Here is a 19,739-nt window from a genome sequence, read left to right on the forward strand (position 1 = left end):
CAGTGAATGGCATGATAGCGATAATATTATATTAAACGTGTAATTTAATTAATCCCCTTCACTTAAATTTTCTCTAATAGTTGTTTGAGAATAATTAAACTATTAATCTACCTCATCATAATACTTCCAATTTGATTCTAACGTCCATACATATTATCTTCTCGTTAACGTAACATGTCAAGTTTACATGACATTTAAATATAATTTATTTGATTATATTTTTATTTCATCTTTACACTTCGCTTTATACCTTTTGGAAATGCAATGTAACGTTTCGCTTATATGCCACAGATAAGGAAATAGCAGATCTCATTATCTGAATGGAGTTCTGGTTCCAACCCTTATGTATGGAAGCGAAGCATGGAGTTGGCAAAAGAAGGATGAAAGCAGACTGAATGCAGTCGAAATGCGATCCCTCAGACGAATGTGTGGCAAAACGATGTTTGATAGATGTTCGAATGATGAAATAAGGAAAGAATGTAAGGCTGAGATAAGAATTATCGATAAAATTAAGAAAGGTGTGTTGAGATGGTTTGGACATGTGGAGCGTATGAGTGAAGAAAGAACGGTTAAACAAATTTATGAGGCGAATGTAGTAAAATAATGTGGAAAAAGAAGCAGAGGACGACCGAGGAAAACTTGGCACAATCAGGTATGTCAAATACTTGAAAGCGGCCGGGTCAGGAGTCGTAATAATCGTCGGGTATGTATGAGGAGATGCATGAATGTAGAAGAGGCAAAGAATGTTTGCAAAGACAGAGTGGTGTGGCGTTCAATTCTCTCTGCCTACCCCTGCGGGGAAGCGGCGTGATGGTTAGTTAGTTAGTTAGTTGGTATCCTTATCGGTAAAAAATAAATCTTATTTGAATCTATCTAAACTCAAAATGTAAATTTTCACACATTAAATACGTCCCAAAGATATTTAACAAATGTTTGAAATTTCTACACAACGTTACATACGCGTTTTTTTATAGGTGTGATAGGGAAACAACATATTCTGAATAACAACTTTTTAACCAAAATATGGCGCCATCTGTTAAACATAACAGCAACCCACACAATACTAAACATTGCAAATGGCGGACAGCTTGCGTCTTGACACCTGCTGTATCTTAAAAATTTTATTACTTTCAATTGCATTGTCGTGTCATATTTTTAACATTTTCATTGCCTTACTAGCATTAAAAAAAAAAAAACATTTAAAAAATTGTGTGCTTTCGATTTTCTTTTTTTTTCATTTAATCAGACTGAGCCACAACAACGCGTATCTGAGTACGGCTAGTAAAATAACAAAAATAAAACACTAAAATTTTCGTACCTATATTAATTTTGTTTAATGTCCGCCTCCGTAGTGTAATGCATGCTCGGCTACCATTCTGGAGGTCCCGGGTTCGATTCCCAGGGGGGTTTAATAAATATAAATGATTTTTTCACTCTAATATTTATTCAATATTACACTGTACTGGTACCTGAAGTGGAGGGCTGATCACCTTTCCTTCATGTGTAAACGATCGAGATAACACTGCGTTTATATGAAGCAGTGCCCTATGCACCATTGGGGTGCGGTAAGGGTTTTATTATTTATTATTATTAATGAAGTTTGCAAGTAGAATTACTCGCTAACAAAAAAGATCACTTTGTTCATTCTTTCATTCAAAATCTTGTTGCATTTCTTCATAAAGTTTCCTAATAATATAAGCATTCATTTTTATACTATGGGATACAGATAATACAGCAGGTATTTTATACTGTATTTCGTAATGATATTATTGAAAACGAATACAAAATAAATATTATTTCATCATCAATTTCTTTGCCAAATTGAGAGGCGTTTGGGAGACATTGCAGCATAGTATTTTCAAAGATTGTACCATTTTTTTTTGGCAAAGCACCCAATTTTGTGTGATACCTGCCATACTAGTGATTTTACTTAAACAATTTTTTTTTTTTGGGTCACACGCTTTTGCCATACTTTTTTATATGTTTAATGATCGCACCGTTAACATTTTTGGAGTTGATTGACAATAGGTGTTGGACATTCAGCGGGAAGGACAAACCCTCCGACCGAATGTCCTGAATGAACTCGAGGTTAGGGAGTAAGGGGCAGTTGAAAAATATGTGGTCAGCAGTCTCATCCTCCTCTCCACACGCGCACAACGAACAAGATTGTATCATAGACATAGTAGGGGAGAGTGCCCATAAGTGGGACAGAGGATGAATGGGACAATCGTCCTCCAGCCCAAACTATTGTTACAAAAAAAAATTAAAAATTACCCAACATGAACGCTACGATATTAGACAGATTAATCCTCAAACCTCAGTTCTCGACTGACAGTGAAGCGAGTAAGACGTGTTACATTTTTTTTGCGTCAAAAAGTAAATTATGTACTGCAATTTGAATTTGTTTGTACATATAGGTTATGATAAGTGCTGCAATTCATATATACAATTATTTAAGTTGGTTCTCTCAGGATATTATAAAGTATGTTTCATCAAATTTACTTTAGCATAAATGTATCGATTTATTTATTTTTCTAAAAATCACGCATTTCCTTGAATGGGACGCGCGCAGTGATCATGAATGGGACGGTCCCACTCAAGGGAAAATTGTCCCATTCATGGCGAATACTTTTAATTTACATTAAAAATCGTTTGTACTCGTTTGTATTACACGCATTGTAAACATTATATTGTTTTTAGGTTATAATGCCAAAAACACGCCATCGTTCACCAACCATCAATCACCAACGTTCCAATTGAAGCTTCTGTAGAAGAGGTTTTAAATAAAAGCAAAATATTAGGTCGGTTGCAAAGACATATGCAATAGGAAAATCTTCTCTTTATAGACATGTCAAACAAGTAAAGGCTGATAGGAAATAAAAGAGCCTATCAGCGGAATCTAAACTGGCAGTGCATAACAGAGTCCTGGTTCTAACTCTAATGTATGGAAGTGAAACATGGAGTTGGCAAAATAAGGATGAAAGTAGACTGAATGCAGTCAAAATGCGATCTCTCAGAACAATGTGCGACAAAACGATGTATGATAGATGTTCGAATAGTGAAATAAGGAAGGAATGCAAAGCTTAGATAAGCAACGCCAAGTCAATAAATAATCGATTAAATTAAGAAAAATGTGTTGAGATGGTTTGGACATGTAGAACGAATGAGTGAGGATAGAACGGTTAAACAAATTTACTAGGCGAATGTTATTGGAAAAAGGAGCAGAGGAAGACCGAGAAAAACATGGCACGATCAGGTAAGCCAAATAGTTGAAAGTGGTCAGGTTAGGAGTCGTAACAATCGGCGGGTATGTATGAGGAGATGCATGAACGTGGAAGAGGCGAAAATAATGTTTGCAAAGACAGAGTGGTGTGGCGTTCTATTCTTTCTACCTATCCCTGCGGGGAAGCGGCGTGATAGTAAGTTAGTTTTTTTAGTTAGTTTAGTCTGAAGCGAGAAGAAATACTTTCCACGTATTTAAATTCAGCTGGAAGAATATGTTCTACAGTACAGAAATAAATCAGTAAGGGGAAATCAAGTATAATATCTGACACTTCAGAAAAGGACACGTTTTTGAAAATACAATTATTGAAGAATGAAAAATGAAAACCTATAGATAGAGCAAAAAATAAGCCTTACGCTAAAAGAGTTTTTAAAAAAACTCAGTTTTCAACAAAATATTTCAATGAGTGATGACAGAGGTTCAGATAAATCAGTTGAAATAGAAGGTGTATCACTGACAAAAACAAAAAGAAAGGAGGATAATAAGTGTCACATATGTGAAGGAGAATATCAATACAGTTTTATGTAATGGCTTAAATGTAAATTTCGTGGCCCATGAAAATTGTGGAATATTAAGATATCTGAACTTTTTTTGCCAAAAATGTTGCAAAAACGTTTAATAAAATTTCTTTTACATGTGTCTACGTAATATACGAAAGTGTCTACAGATGATTTTCGTTTTAAAACATAATTATCCCATCAATCTAGCATTTTAATTAATGTCCCATTCCTGGTATACTGGTGTCCCTCTCATGGGAAGGTGTTTATGAATGGGACATTTTAGGACATTATTTGAAATCGATTTTTCAGGCAGTTAGGTTAATTTTTTTAGAAAACAAAGTATGGCATATTTGTAGCTAAAAGATTGAATAAAGAGAAACCACGTTTACTTTTTGTGATTTATTTTACAGAGAAGAACTAGAGAGGCAAAATCAAAAACGTCCCATCCATGGGCACTCTCCCCTACTTACGAATGCTGCATGATTTGAAAAATTTGATTTCAAAACATGCAAAAAAAAATCTAATTATTAATTCATGAACGTCTACTAGTTTTAAAATCCCATCATTTATATTTTAGAGTTCTTTATGCAACAATTTTCAACTTTTTCAACCCTTATCCGATGGTTCATAGGACACTGCATTTTAAAGAAGCAGAAGCAATATTATCTTGATCGTTAAATACATTTTTTTAAAGGAATAACCCGTAAAGACTCTGTTTTTAGAGGCTTGTCTGCAGGTAGGATAGTAAGGAGTAATTGTGAAAAATACATCACAAACACCCAGGCCAAGTGAAAATAAATCTATCTTGAATTTATTTTGCAATTGACGGGAATCGAACCCGCGACGCCAGTTTCGCATTCGAGCGTCTACCCAAGTACGCCACGGCACCTGTCACATGAAATCAGCCCTACATTTACTACTTCTACTTGGGTACCTACTTCTAGAAAATTTTGTGGTGGATTTACAAACTTATTTATTTTGATTGGCAGTGACAATGATATTGAAAGCTTTTAAATGTAAATTCACAGTAAAATCGGGATACGATTTTATTTTGTTTCACATTTTCAATAAATTTCCAAACTTAGTTATAAAAAAATTGCTTGATGCTGATGAAGAGAAGGTCTGTCAGGAAGCCTAAATACTTCTGGGGATCAGATCTGGGAATGCGTTGGGACAGCTTTCAATAGCCCTACACCTAAGGTAAATATTACCTTAAAATAAACATTAGCGTGAAAATGACTAGTAAATACTTAAGATAATTTGTTTTTTTGGTCTAATTTACTTAAATATTTTCGTAAGTAAAGAGTTGACGTTAAAATATGTATATATGATTTACATAAGATTTTTGCTCCAACTACAGCCGTTCGCGCTCACGAAGAAGAGAAAGTTGGTATCTCGCGCGATTCAACAGAGATGTATGTGTGTGAAATATCTGTATATTAAAGAATTCATTATTGCATCTGTGTGTGATGGTATTTTTTTAGCATCAGCAAGAGAAAGGTACCTACTTGGGTTGATGCCCGGTAATGGGCCATGATTTCTAAAACAGTTAAGATAAAACTAGAAATAAAAATTATATATATCTAACTAACCATCACGACACTCCCCCGCAGAGGTAGGCAGAGAGAAAAGAACGCCACACCAATCTGCCTTTGCGAACAATATTCGCCTCTTCCACATTCATGCATCTCTTCATACATACCCGCTGATTATTCCGACTCCTGACCAGATTACCTTAAAGTATTTGACGTACTCGATCATGCCAAGTTTTCCTCGGTCTTCCTCTGCTTCTATTACTAACCATATTTGCCTCATAATTTTGTGTATAACCTGCTTTCATTATCTATAAAGTCAATAAAAAAATTAACTTAATATAGAAGAGTTATTTATTAATGGATAATGAAAGTGGGTAGATCTGAAATAGATCGTGTCATTCGGCCATGACGCATTTGATTGCATGACATAAATAAATATTGTCGATGTGCCCTCGGCACTGGAAAACTCACTGAGGGCACATTTTTGTGATTTGTAATTACGTGTATCATGAAATACTTATAATGAAATTAAATAAATAATAATTATAAATAAATGTAATCATTTTAGATAGTTTTGACGTTTATACAATACAATATTACAAATTAACTTTCAACTTAAAAATCAGCATGTTCACATTTTTAAAACGTAGTTAAAATATCGACTGGTTTCTAAGCCTTTCTTAATTTTTTGTAATTTTAATTATTCTCGGGGAGGAAACGGTTAGCTGAAAAACCAACATCATAATTTTGTTGCGATAAAACAAATAGTGTTATTAAATTTATTATAAAATATAAAATCATTTATGTTAGGTTAAAAAATATATTTTACATAAATTAATTTCCACCGGTTATTTTTATGTTTTCACCAGTTTAAATTATTAGTAACAATTTGTATTATTCGCCTGTTGTGAATTTAAAATTTTAATACCAAAAAAGTTAAAGCTATGTTTTTTAATAGAAATTTAGCTTTACAATTAATTTATGTAACATTATTCAAAATAAAATAGACAAATAACTTATATAACCCGAAAAACAATACGTATATGATTACTTAAGGAAATTAACGAATTGAGATATTTTTATGTAGAATTATAAATAAACTTAAAAATAAAAAATTGTTTTGTTCATTTTTTTTCTTTTAAAACAAATATTAATATATTCAAAACTTTTTCCCTATTCTACCTATTCTGGTACGTTTAAATTCATACAAATGAGGTTTTCTAGGTTTCTGTTAGTTGTAGATATTCTAACACATGCGATTTATTAATATGAAATTGATTTTACTCTTGACTTTCATTTTATATTCAACATTTATGAGGATTGATCCGATCGATATTTGTGGTTATTAGAAGGTCTTTGGGAAGAAAATAAGGCATGGACAGAAAATACAATACAAAAATAAAAATAAATTCAAATTTAAGGTGTGTGTATTTTTAAAATAAAATTATAATGAAATGCGATCTGTTTCAGATCTGCTCACTTCCATTATCCAATAGTGAATAGGACATTTATATTTAGTTTATATTTTTAATGACTTTATAGATAATAGAAGCAGTTTGTACAACTTTATTGCATAGTAATCAAAGTTCTTTTCATCAGAATGATAGATTTTGTTTGATCGTCAAAATTATTCCGTTTTCTAAATTCAAGAATCTGGAGCGAAGAACTAATTCCCCTGCCTTCATATATTCGATGACCAGGTTTTATCCACGTCGATCCGATGCAATATCCTACACATCATTTCGGTATGGATAAGTACCTACTGTTATTATGTTACAGTTAGCAGAAATCCCACCCGATAGGGCAATTTTCCCAACAACTGTACTTAATCGATACCTATAAATAGCGTCATTATAAAATAAATAAAATCAATATTTTAAATAATTACTATTTTCAAGTACTTCCATGTATCGCCCTTCAAGGAATCTTTGAAGGACGCAGACCCCCAGGCAGACCTCCAAAAAGGTGGAAAGATAGCTGGGAGTCAACATCCCAAGAGCGACCTTAGAGATCCTAGGAATCTTCAAAAAAAAGAAGAAGAAGAAGAATACTTTTTTCAATCAAGCTACATCAGGTTGATTGTAAGATAGGATTCAAGTTGTGGTAAAGTGCTTCGAACCTAGAAACTCCGAGAAAGTTTCCACGATACTGACCCCGGGCAACAACAAAATCTTAAATTTTACGATCATTTAATTTTAACTAGTACCCTCACCTATAACAAATGTTAGAAATACAGATATGGAAGTAACTAAGTATGTATATTTAAGTAATATAAATACATGTAGGTACGTATGTATGTAGGTGTATGTGTAATCTGAATAGTGTAATTCAACCTGCAAAGAATTTCGTAAGACGGAAATTGTGATACGAGTTCATTTTGGATTTTTAATCGCTTAAATTGGTTGTAAAAACATAAGAACTTTAATCATACGTTAACCATATTTTTTTATATATTACAATCGTTTGAGACTTCTCAAAGCTATATATTTATTTTAGTAAACCTTTAATTTATTTTGTGCGACAAACTTTAAGCTTCACAAAAATTTAAATATAATTTTTTTCTTATTTCAGTGTATTTTTTAAACAGATTATAAAGCAGCTCAAATATGGTACAATGGATATAATGGAAATCATCGATGATTTTCTACTAAAATTCAACGTTGTATACCAATGTAATTGTAAAGGTAGCGTAGAGTTGAAATAGAGATATTCATTGTAGAGAGATATACTAGCTAGTAACTAGAAGTATGTTGACCTCCTTCAAAAACGTGACGATAATAATAAATCATAACTACCTGATTGCTTACGAGTACTTGCACAGTCGCTCATTTTTAATTGCAATAAGAAATAATTACATTTATTCAACAAAATGGCAAACTGACACTATTGAAGAATACAAATAAAGCAGAGACAAAGATGCCCGATTACACTTGCGTTTCCTCATTACAAACAAAGAAATACTTTGCTCTTCTGTTATTCATGGATTATCTATTATGTATAATACAGCAATTGACAGATGCCAGTAATGACTACTAAATGACATAGATTGAGTATAGAAATAATTGTTTGCAAACGAAAAATAGCGTTGTTGTCAAGGAAGAGATGACCAACGCGCTAATAGACGTGGATATGAAAAGAAAGAAACAGGTTTCCAAAATTTGGGTTAGATTACTAAACTGGTAGAGTATTTTATACAGCCGATAAAAAATAATATGAATTATATTATTTCGTACTGAGTTTTATTAACTCCTACAAATACTACAAGTACTTGCAATAAGTAGGTACTTATAATTTGAATACACCAATAAACATGCATCACGAGCCTACTATTAATAATGCTACAATATTTTATATTAATTTCAATTTAACTTTTTTAAGTGGCATAAAAAAATTCCGCTAAGGGGAGTCGCATAAAAAATTCGCACAAAAAAAGACTTGAACTACATGCAAAACTGGGGATGGGTTCCATTATTTTTTAAAACCAAAGATCACATAAAAAAGGTTTTTAAAAAATCATAAAAATAAAAACAGACGAGCTTTTTCTTTAATTACATATCCACATATGGGAAATCGTTTTTTAGATACACCTTCAATCCAAATTACAAGTGCTTTTTCTGTTTTTTACAGTAAAGTACCTCATGAATACGATGTGAGATTCGAGCTTATCCTTGTGCCAGTGACACAATCACACTTTAACGGTTATAACCAGCACAAGTCTAAATTTTAGATTTTTTTAATGCAGATTCGCATAAAAAAAGACTTGAACTACATACAAATATAAGGGATAGGTTCCATTACATTTGAAAATCGTATAACTTCAAAATCGCATAAAAAAGATCCGTATAAAAACAGACCCAAGTGTACTTAAAATATTTAACTGTAAATAATCATGCTTTCATTGTGTGGTTTCATGTATGAGTACAGAAGTACCCATTTTCGTGGAACATGCATAAAAAGGTATGAAATCAATGCAGCCTTTTTATACTTTTCTGCGCGGGTTCTGCGTGTATTGGAGACCTCGCGCGACGCGTCTCGCCTGGAGCTAGCTACGCGTAACTTTTATACTTTTCCTCATGATGGAAACTAAACCACAATCTCCAGTTATTATTGTTGTTTATTGAGTGTACATTGAACCTCAAATTCACGAAAAGGCACTGACATCTACAATCTACATACTAAATTGAACGAGCATGTTCACGATTGTAACGAAAAAAAATGATAGAGATATGGGTAAGTAACGATTTGGAGATTACGATATTTTTTATTCGTACGTAATCCTGCATATGAAAGAATGTTTTGTTTTTTTATTAGAAATCTAATTTAATAAGAAATCTGTGTTATACAGTTGTTTAATATGTATTTAGTAAATTTTATGATTTTTTTAAACGTACCATTAAATAACTAAAAAAATCTTCATAGCATCGCACGAGTATGACGGTTTTTTTTTAAATTAATTTAATACTTTCTGCACCCGGCAACGCGTTGCTGTGGCTCAGTCTGAATTAATTATTAATTAATTAATATGCTTATTTTCACAATGTTTTTTATGGCATTAATATTAAAATTATATGAAATAACAATGCGATCGAAAATATGGAAAACGCTAAGTGACAAAAGCTGTTAAGCTTCATAGCATCGCACGAGTATGACGGTTTTTTTTTTAAATTTATTTAATACTTTCTGCACCCGGCAACGCGTTGCTGTGGCTCAGTCTGAATTAATTATTAATTAATTAATATGCTTATTTTCACAATGTTTTTTATGCCATTAATATTAAAATTATATGAAATAATAATGCGATCGAAAATATGGAAAACGCTAAGTGACAAAAGCTGTTAAGAAGCATGCGCTCTGCCTTGTGAAATGTTTCTTATTCGCATGTGTTTCTGTAACGTTCAACAGATGGTGCTGCAATTGTTGTAAAAAAATCTGTTTTAAAATAAAAAAAACATGTTTTTACCACAGATAAAAATACCTATCACATGTACATACATAAAAGCACACACATATTCAAAAGCAACGGTATATCAACAGTTTTAAGAAATCGGTGAATATCTTAAGGAGATTTAAGATTTTGAATAATCGGACAATTACATTTTTATCTATATAAATTATTTTCGACTGATCACCGCGCCTGCATTTATTGAATGATCGATGGGGTGCCCAATGCACCTTTATCTGATTCGTACAAAAATTATTTTTGTTCCTTCACACTGTATCTCGGCACATTAATTTAACTAACCAATATTTTACAATGCGACAAACTTGTCGCTATCGCTGAAACATATGCTCTTCAATTTTGATAATTCTACTAATATAATAGTTAGGGCATATGAAAGTAGAAAGGTAGGTATTTTAAAAGTATCTTGATAATCCTGTAGATATGTAATTAAGAATTCTGAAAAAAAACTTAATGTTTCGATATGTTATGTATATATGTTTATGTTTGAACTTACTTATTGTCACCAAATTGGAATCAATTAATCTAAATTAAATCAATAAATTATAGAACTGTCCGATTGAATATCTTCGTTATTCTATCGGCATACATTATCAGAATGACGATGTAAATAAGTATTCTGATAAAAATAACACTGCAAGACGTAGAACAATTTTATAATAACTCCAAAAATATTATAATTTAATTCTGTTGTCAATTTAAACATAGAAGTTTCTTCTTATTTCCATTCCAAAGTACAAAATCTGTCGTGAATTGTTCTCAAATCATAAATATGTAAGAAGAATGCAAAAATATTCTCGCAGCTTATACGCGTAAGAGGATTCTGAACACTTATATGTTATGTTATACACATAAATATATATATATATATAACGTGGTAATATTTTCCTTTTGAAAATTAAGTGTAAATAATATGTAAAGTGGGTGTATAATAATAAAATAAACAATGTGTTGCTTTGTAATTAAAGAAACGACAATAAAAGTTTATTCTTAATTAATCTTTATAATAATTTTTATATCTATCTATCTATCTATCTATCTTATTCTGACAGTTAATAAAATTATCGGAAGTCTTTTGTTTAATTCTGTGCGACGCATGCGGCATCTGGTGGTAGAACTGTTTTATGTAGGTACTTTTTGTAAGTACTTAATAAAATGTATAGGTAGGTACCTAGGTATTTTATTACATCTCCCCCCTTGGGGATGAAAATTCATAGTAAAATTTTCACTCGTCCTCCGTAACATCTTCTTGTAGTGAAGGGACTGGTATAAGCTTAGTGATATGATAAAGTTTTTTTTTTTTCTTTCTTTCTTTCTTTTTTCCTTCTTTTTTTTTCTTTTTTTTTCTTTCTTGTTTTTTTTTTCTTTCTTTTTTTTCCGTTCTTTTTTTTCCTTTCTTTTTTTTTTTTATTTTTTTTTCTTCTTGACCCTTTTAAAGTAGACACAGTTTTTTTTCAATCCATTTGTTTTTATCTTTTGAATTCCTTCATTTTTATTCTGACCTCTTAAAGTATCTTCTAATCTAACCAAATTTACAACTTTTAATTGTTCATCTGCATTTTCATTCGAGTTTAATACTGGATTCCTACTTAGACAATCTACTTCTAAATTCTTCTTTCCTGGAGAATATTTTATTTTATCTTTCGTAGAAGTTTTTTCTACTTTATTTTTATTTTTCAAGCACTGTTTCTGTGTTATTTGTATGTCTTCATTTTTATTCTGATCTTTGAAAATATCTTCTAATTTAACCAAATTTACAACTTTTAATTGTTCATTTGCATTTTCCTTCGATTCTAATACTGGATTCCTGCTCACACAATCTGCTTCGAAATTCTTCTTTTCTGGAGTATATTTTATTTTATATTTTGTAGAAATTTTTTTCACATGATTTTTATTTTTAATTTTATCACTGGTTCTTAAATTTCCACGTCTTCTTTGACTATCTTCTAATCGTTTTCTTTGATCATCTTCTAATTTTTCTCTCTCACTCCGAACATATTGTAGTAATTGTTTTAATACATCTAATGTTTCATAATCCATTTCCAATTAACAAAATTGTCGTTTTATAACGTGGTAATATTTTCCTTTTGAAAATTAAGTGTAAATAATATGTAAAGTGGGTGTATAATAATAAAATAAACAATGTGTTGCTTTGTAATTAAAGAAACGACAATAAAAGTTTATTCTTAATTAATCTTTATAATAATTTTTATATCTATCTATCTATCTATCTATCTTATTCTGACAGTTAATAAAATTATCGGAAGTCTTTTGTTTAATTCTGTGCGACGCATGCGGCATCTGGTGGTAGAACTGTTTTATGTAGGTACTTTTTGTAAGTACTTAATAAAATGTATAGGTAGGTACCTAGGTATTTTATTACATATATATATATATATATATATATATATATATATATATATATATATATATATATATATGATTTTTTTTAATCATATGTACTAATTCCAAATAATAAAAGCTTCAAAACAAATACGAGTATTTAAAAAGTACAAAATATTTTATACAATAATTTGGTTCGTAGAAGAATTTAAAGTCGATTATAAAATCGAAGTAATGAATTTATATAATGAATATATTTATTTATTTATTAAATAATGTTTTTTTTGCTGGCCGGAAGGTAAGTCTGCATAAAATGGCGAATATTCCTTTAAAATATTCTGTCAACCTGTTATATATTACATATTTACAGCATTCACTTCCTCTTAGGTGACCTCTGGATTCTAAGAGTCAAACGGATAAGTAATCATTATAAAAACAGCACTAACTTGTCGACCATGAAATCTAAAGTTTGGACACCATAGACTCAGCCAAAGAAAATAACATGTACATACAATAATGTTACATCTTTTCAAGCAAAAATACCGATCGAAAATCCTTGGAAATTACATACGATACAATGTGGACGGCTAGTTGTTAATAATACGTTCTCGTAGAATCCACTTCCTTTTAGGAAGTATTTCTAATTAGTTGTAGAAATGTACATAATATATTATAGTGGTACGAGTAATATTAAGTAACTTTTTTCTTTCTTTTTGCTGTAGAGAATCTGATCTTGGACAACAGATACTATGATCGTGAATAAACACTGCGTGTATTATTTTATATACGTTGACTTATCGCTCACTCCTTTCAAGAACGTCATAAATCAAAAATCGTCAATTTTGAGTTGTGCATGTTATCGTAATGCCCAGAAAATGTACTATAATCCCAGCAAAAGAGGCATATTTTTAACTTCATATTTACCTGCTACAGGGCAGAAAGTGTTATTTTAACATTTTGAAGAAAAGGTATTGTTTAATTATTTTTTTAAATATACTAAATATTTTTCAAACGGAGAAAAAATATTCTGGTTTTACCTAAAAAGATCTGTTGCACAGTAAAAAGTTAAATAAGTGCCTTGATATTTATTTTTAAAGCATTGTATTTTATGTTTGAACTTTAAAAACGTTCTCCTGAAAAATCAAGTTTTTTTATTTATGACGTTCTTGAAAGGAGTGAGCGTTATGTCATTATTGACAGAAACAAAATATAAAATAAAATGATATTGCGATTTCTTGAATTTTATGTTACTTGTTATTGATATTGTTATTTACTTATTTACCATATATACGCCCAGTGTTCTTTTACATCGAAAATGGGCAGTATTATGAATTTAACGTGTTACTGTACAGTATAATTTTATTTAAAGAATGAAAATAAAGACAAACAAAACAAAACGAAATCATAAAATTAATTGCAATTCGAAATATACGAGATAAAATAGTGAAAAAACTATTCACCACACGTCTTTAAATTTGAAATGCAAATCTCTTTCATATAACAAGGAAATACAGTGGTTTCATTGTCAATTTTTTTTTTATACAATGAAAATTGACATTTTATTATGTTTTTTGTGACATACGAGTACATGTAAACATAATAACTCAACTGGACCATTGTTTATTTACATTTTTGATAATATTAAAATATGCAAGTACCCATATAAACTTAAATATATTAACATATTTATTATTATTATTTAGTACTAAGTACTATGAATTTATGTTTCGTCTTTATGCTGTTTTTTTTATAAAAATAAAAAAAGTTAAACCCCTTAACGCGAGCGAAAAATTATTTGGACAAAAAACTAACCATCACGTCGCTTAGGGACACGCACCACTCTACCTTTCACACATTCTTCGCCTCTTCCACATTAATGCATCTCTTCATACTCCACATTTGAGTATTTGAAATACTTGATAGTGCCAAGTCTTCCTCGGTCTTCCTTTTCTCCTATTTCCAACTATATTCGCCTGGTAAATTTGTATTACCGTTCTTTCCTCACTAATTCGTTCCACATGTCCCGACCATCACGACACACCTTTCTTAATTGTATCGATAATGCTTATCTCAATCTTGCATTATTTCTTTATTTACCATTCGAATGTTTATCATACATCATTAAGTTTTGCCGCACATTCGTCTGAGCGATCGCGTTTCGTCCGCATTCATTGGTCGTTTGGACAATAAAAGTGCCGAAAAGGTTTCTGTAGTGTGTATGGATTTTTTTATTGTTACGCATGTGCATTTCGCTTCCATTTCCAGTAGTGTCTGGATCGCTGTTTCAGTGGTCCTCCTTTAGTAGGCTTGATACAATCATTTCCATTACATTAAAATAGTTTTTTTAATCCTTATTTGATGAGATCACTCCTCTCAAGGGATCTCTGCAAAAACGAATTTCAAACCCTGACTCGCTCGAGTGAATAAATTGTAATGAGGCTCAAGAAAGCTTGTCAGAGCTCTCGATGATAAATTATGTAAATATTCTGTTGAAAAAATTACAATTTTAATATGTTCATAAAATAAAGTACTTAACCGTCAAAATAGCAAAGGAACTTTTTCTAACGAATTACATAAAAAAAAATGAAGTGGTTAAATAAAAGCATTGCCATATTTATTAATAAAAAAGCAGCATTGAATAATTCATTTTCATTGGACATCATTAGGAGTTGTTTTTGTGTCGCTCGTGTTAATATTGTGTATTGTGTACATATTATCATATGTGTAGATACGTTTTATACCGCTACGTCAGAACTAGACTGTGATAAGTCGTAAAACTGCTTAGAGGTCGGAGGTATTTTAATTTGAAGATAAATATACATATGTACCTTTGCCTCTAAAACGAAAGCAAAATCGATTGAATGTTACAACAATAAATCGAAAAATAAATACAGCTTTCTGTCATTATCTCACAATCTGCATTCCTCGACATGGAATTAGGTATGATTTCTCTTACACTTTCAAATGGGTAGATATTTACCACAAAAATATAATTGATTTCTCAGTTTACCCAATTAAATTAGGTTTTTGTGAAGAAGTAAACATTAAAAAAAACATTATTTAAATAATAAATTGCAGATCATTATAATTATTAGACAAACAAACACAATAATATTTTTAAGGAATATATATATATTTTTTTTTATAAAAATCAATCGATATCATTAAAAATATAAATCAAAACAGGATTAATAGTAACATCAATAATCTATTAAATTGTACAAAGTAAACGTCAAATAAAATAATAAAATGAATGGATATCATTTATTCTGTAAAAGAGTAAAAAAAGTATGTTTTATTGCTATAGGTTTAAACATTGTATTTTCTTATTGTTTTTTTAAATTTAAATAAGGGGCTTGCCAATCAAGCTCAAATTTAACAAAGAGCTCGTGCAAGCCCTTTTGAGCCCCTTACAGTTCACTTTACAATAATACACCAAAGAAACTGTATTTAAAATACATTTTTGCATAATACGATACAGAATTATCTATAGGTAATATTCTCAATACAATTATTAACATTTTATGTAGTTAAGTGTGTAAATAGTGCTATGGTAGTGACGTGTAGTATTGTTTGCATGCTGTTGTAGTGATTGTCCTGACGAAGAGACGGGAGCGTCTCGAAACCGGTAGACAAAAATATCTCGGTGTTTGGCTATACTCTAATATTACTAAATTTTTTGTTAAAAAAATATAAACATAATTATCTGATTATATGTAGGTATCTACTGTGAAGTATTGTATCTTTTATTTATTTTTTATATTCTTCCTTCATTAAGTACAATTAACAGTAAAGAAAAGTAACGTTAAAAAAAAAGAAACTTTACTTACGTTTTCCCCAAAAAGTCCATCAAATGGAGAAAAGTCAATTTCCTCAGTACATTCCACTTCGTTAGTGACTGTTTTAGTGATTGACATTTTATCCGTTAATTTTTATGTAACTATCAGAAAATAATTATTTGCGAAAAAATAATACTACTGACGTTTAGTTCTCTATAGAACTGACATAATTGCAGAGACAACTTAACAATAATTATTACGTTGTTTCGTTTTTTGTTTGTTCTAACAAAAGAGGAAAACTAACACTTGTCATTAATAAAAAGGCATTGGTTCGCGTGGCGAATTGATAAAATGTTACTAAAATTGAGATTCAAAAACAAAGTTCAATTGGCCGATTTGCCTTTTCATATTATTTACTAAGAATAAAATTCCGAGAAGTGAACGTCAAACGGAACCGCGCGACGAACAACTCCCGACGAATTCTGTTTCAGAACTAAAACTTGTTTCTTGTTTATCAACTCATTGAGAAACGGAACCTTTTGTGCAATGATATACGTCTGCAAATAACAAGCTGAAAAGTAATTTGCGGGAGTTTTAAACCAATTTATAGAAAATGCATTTCCATATAGATGAATCAAAATGAACTACTCGAAATGAAATAGATCTTTTTTAATATTTTTGTATTAACCTTTCTTTTCTTCATATCATTACGTTTTTCTTGGATTTCGACGGATCGACGCGTTATAACAGAGAAATTGACGCAAAAGCGAAAGGATAAATTATCCGGTGAAATACGATATTTAATTAAATATAGATAAACTGTTGAGGATAATTATTTAAAGCTACAGTTTTAAAGTGAAAATCCAAGTTATTATTTTCAAATAATAAAAAGGCGTAAAATTTTAAGAATTAATTAAATACTTAGGATATATTATATACCGCACATATCGCTCACTCCTTTCAAGAACGTCATAAATCAAAAATCGTGAATTTTGAGTTGAGCATGTTTTCGGAATGCCCAGAAAATGTATTATATCCCAGCAAAAGAGGCATATTATAAACTTTATATTTACCCGCTACAGGGCAGAAAATGTTGTTTTTGCATTTTGATGAAAAGGTATGGTTTAATTATTTTTTTTAAATACAATAAATATTTTTCAAATGGAGAAAAAAACTTCAGATTTTACCTAAAAAGATCTGTTGCATAGTAAAAAGTTCAGTAAGTGGCTTCATATTTATTTTTAATACATTGTATTATACTTTTCAATTTTAAAAACGTTCTCCTGAAAAATCAAGTTTTTTCATTTATGACGTTCTTGAAAGGAGTGAGCGATATATCAAGGGATAAAACTGCGTGAATGCAGGTGACCTTTTCTTCCCAACATATTTAAAATGTGGTATCTCCAAATATTCCTAAAATTAAAGTGACCCACACCCATGTGCATTTAAAATGACATTCCAAAAAAATCAGGGTATTTTCTAAATTCGGTGATTTAAAAGATGTATGTGTATTACATACTAAGTATTTTATAATGTATAAATGATGTTTTGTTTATATATGATAATACATATTTTAAGTCCCTTAGTATATTAAAATATATACATATAAGTACTTATGTACAATTAAAAAAATAAAAGTAAAATATTAAATTTTAGATACGATAGAAATAACGTGAGTGAAGTAGCTCAGAATGGACATTACAAATACTTAGGAAAGGAAATGGAAGGGAATTAGCATGTAGGAAAAGAAGAATAGTAGCAATGTCACTCGTAGTCGTACTAGGTTGTATATTTATGTTGTCAACTGCTTATTTGTGAAAATTGTAGACGATAAAATTCATAAGTCGCTATAAATTTTCCATTCTAAAGAAAACAAGGAATAATAAAAGCATTTCGTTGATGATTTTGCAAACTTACAAAGTATCTGAGAAATATAAAAATTTACAGGAGACTAAATAATGTAAATATTATTTGTACTCATTTTTTCGATTGCATTGTTGAGGCCCGAATAATCGAAAGTATGCTGTATTTAGTTTCTGACACATCGAAAGAGGCTGCTTTTTGACACCATTACTTTATAATAGCAAAGACGCAAACCATTTTAAAATCGCAAACATTAGTGTTGAATAATTACGCAACTAATTTTACGAACAAAATCGTACGTCATATTAATTTGCATGGTGAAAACGTTATTGAAAATTATAGGGTTTTTTTCAGGTATTTTTTAAGAATATTTATTAAGAAATTAATTAAAACAATGACGGTAGCATTTTTTTATGTTGCGACATGAATGAAATTTTCGCACTTTACAAATTTCGTGGTGTCACATTTTATTGTATAAGACTGCATATTTAAGGAAAAACTGAAATCTTTCGTATTTATTTGTATTGGTAATTCAATTTAATTTACCTATTGAATCCACTTAATCATAAAATGATAAATACTTAAAAATTAAATAATCTTTTAAATTATACTTAAAATTTAATTGTTACTTCTCCAGAGGTCGTAGGGGTTGTCGCGCGGTGAGAGGGCGGGAGAGATGCTGCAAAGCTCTTGACGATAATTTTATATCGAGACGTTTAAAATACCCTCACTTAAAAAAAATCATAAATGGAAACATAATAATCATACACTTATGATAACATCAATAAAATATAAAATGTGCTTTATGTATTCAATACAGATTTATACAATTTAAAATAAAACATTTTCCTCCTTCAATTATTTTGTCATATTTTTTAGTTTTCATGTGTGGTGAGTTCGATATACGAATCCAAAGTAGATAAATTTGATCAAGCACTATTTTAAAAAAAAAAAAATCAAGGTTGGTTTTGTGAAATACTTATTTTTTTATTCATACAACTGCCATTTATTAAATTAAATTAAAAATTTGATAGGGTAGTTTTTCTCTCTCTCTCTCTATCTTCTATATGGTTGATTACTATTGGGCACTGCAGTAATCAACTAACATCTACTTTAATTCAATTTACAACAGCATACTTATATACTTTTTTTCCATATTCAAATAGAAGCGTTTCCCGTGTTCCAATATAAAGATGAAAAATATTCAAATAGGAGTCCATTAAGTGAATTTTTAATGACAATAGCAACCAAATTAAGCAATGTTTAAAAAAATCGTAGTCACATCAATATTTCGGTTATCTTTTGGATATAATTTTTTAAACTTTCACTTTTGTTTCTTTTATATCATCTGGCATTTTAATAATTAAATACGTAATTATAACACGTATGTTATTAAACCTGGGTAACATTCAACCATGATGCACAACATGTAACTAATGATGATTTTAAAAATGTGGAATTTTTATTTGACCAAGC

General features: G+C 30.2%; 1 protein-coding gene across 1 annotated transcript in view; it reads right to left on the reverse strand.

The window, feature by feature from the left end:
• LOC148311089 (progestin and adipoQ receptor family member 3) overlaps positions 1-16,895 on the reverse strand; it is a 49,196-nt gene extending 32,301 nt beyond the window's left edge. The window contains exon 1 of the mRNA XM_088257244.1: positions 16,452-16,895. Coding sequence (XP_088113370.1) covers positions 16,452-16,538 — 87 coding nt within the window. The 5' untranslated portion in view covers positions 16,539-16,895. The remainder of the gene's footprint in view (positions 1-16,451) is intronic.
• Positions 16,896-19,739: the final 2,844 nt, after the last annotated feature.

The sequence above is a fragment of the Brachycentrus maculatus genome, unplaced genomic scaffold (genome assembly GCF_059751285.1).
Source record: "Brachycentrus maculatus isolate JH-2025_06_01 unplaced genomic scaffold, ASM5975128v1 h1tg000077l, whole genome shotgun sequence".
NCBI lineage: Eukaryota > Metazoa > Arthropoda > Insecta > Trichoptera > Brachycentridae > Brachycentrus > Brachycentrus maculatus.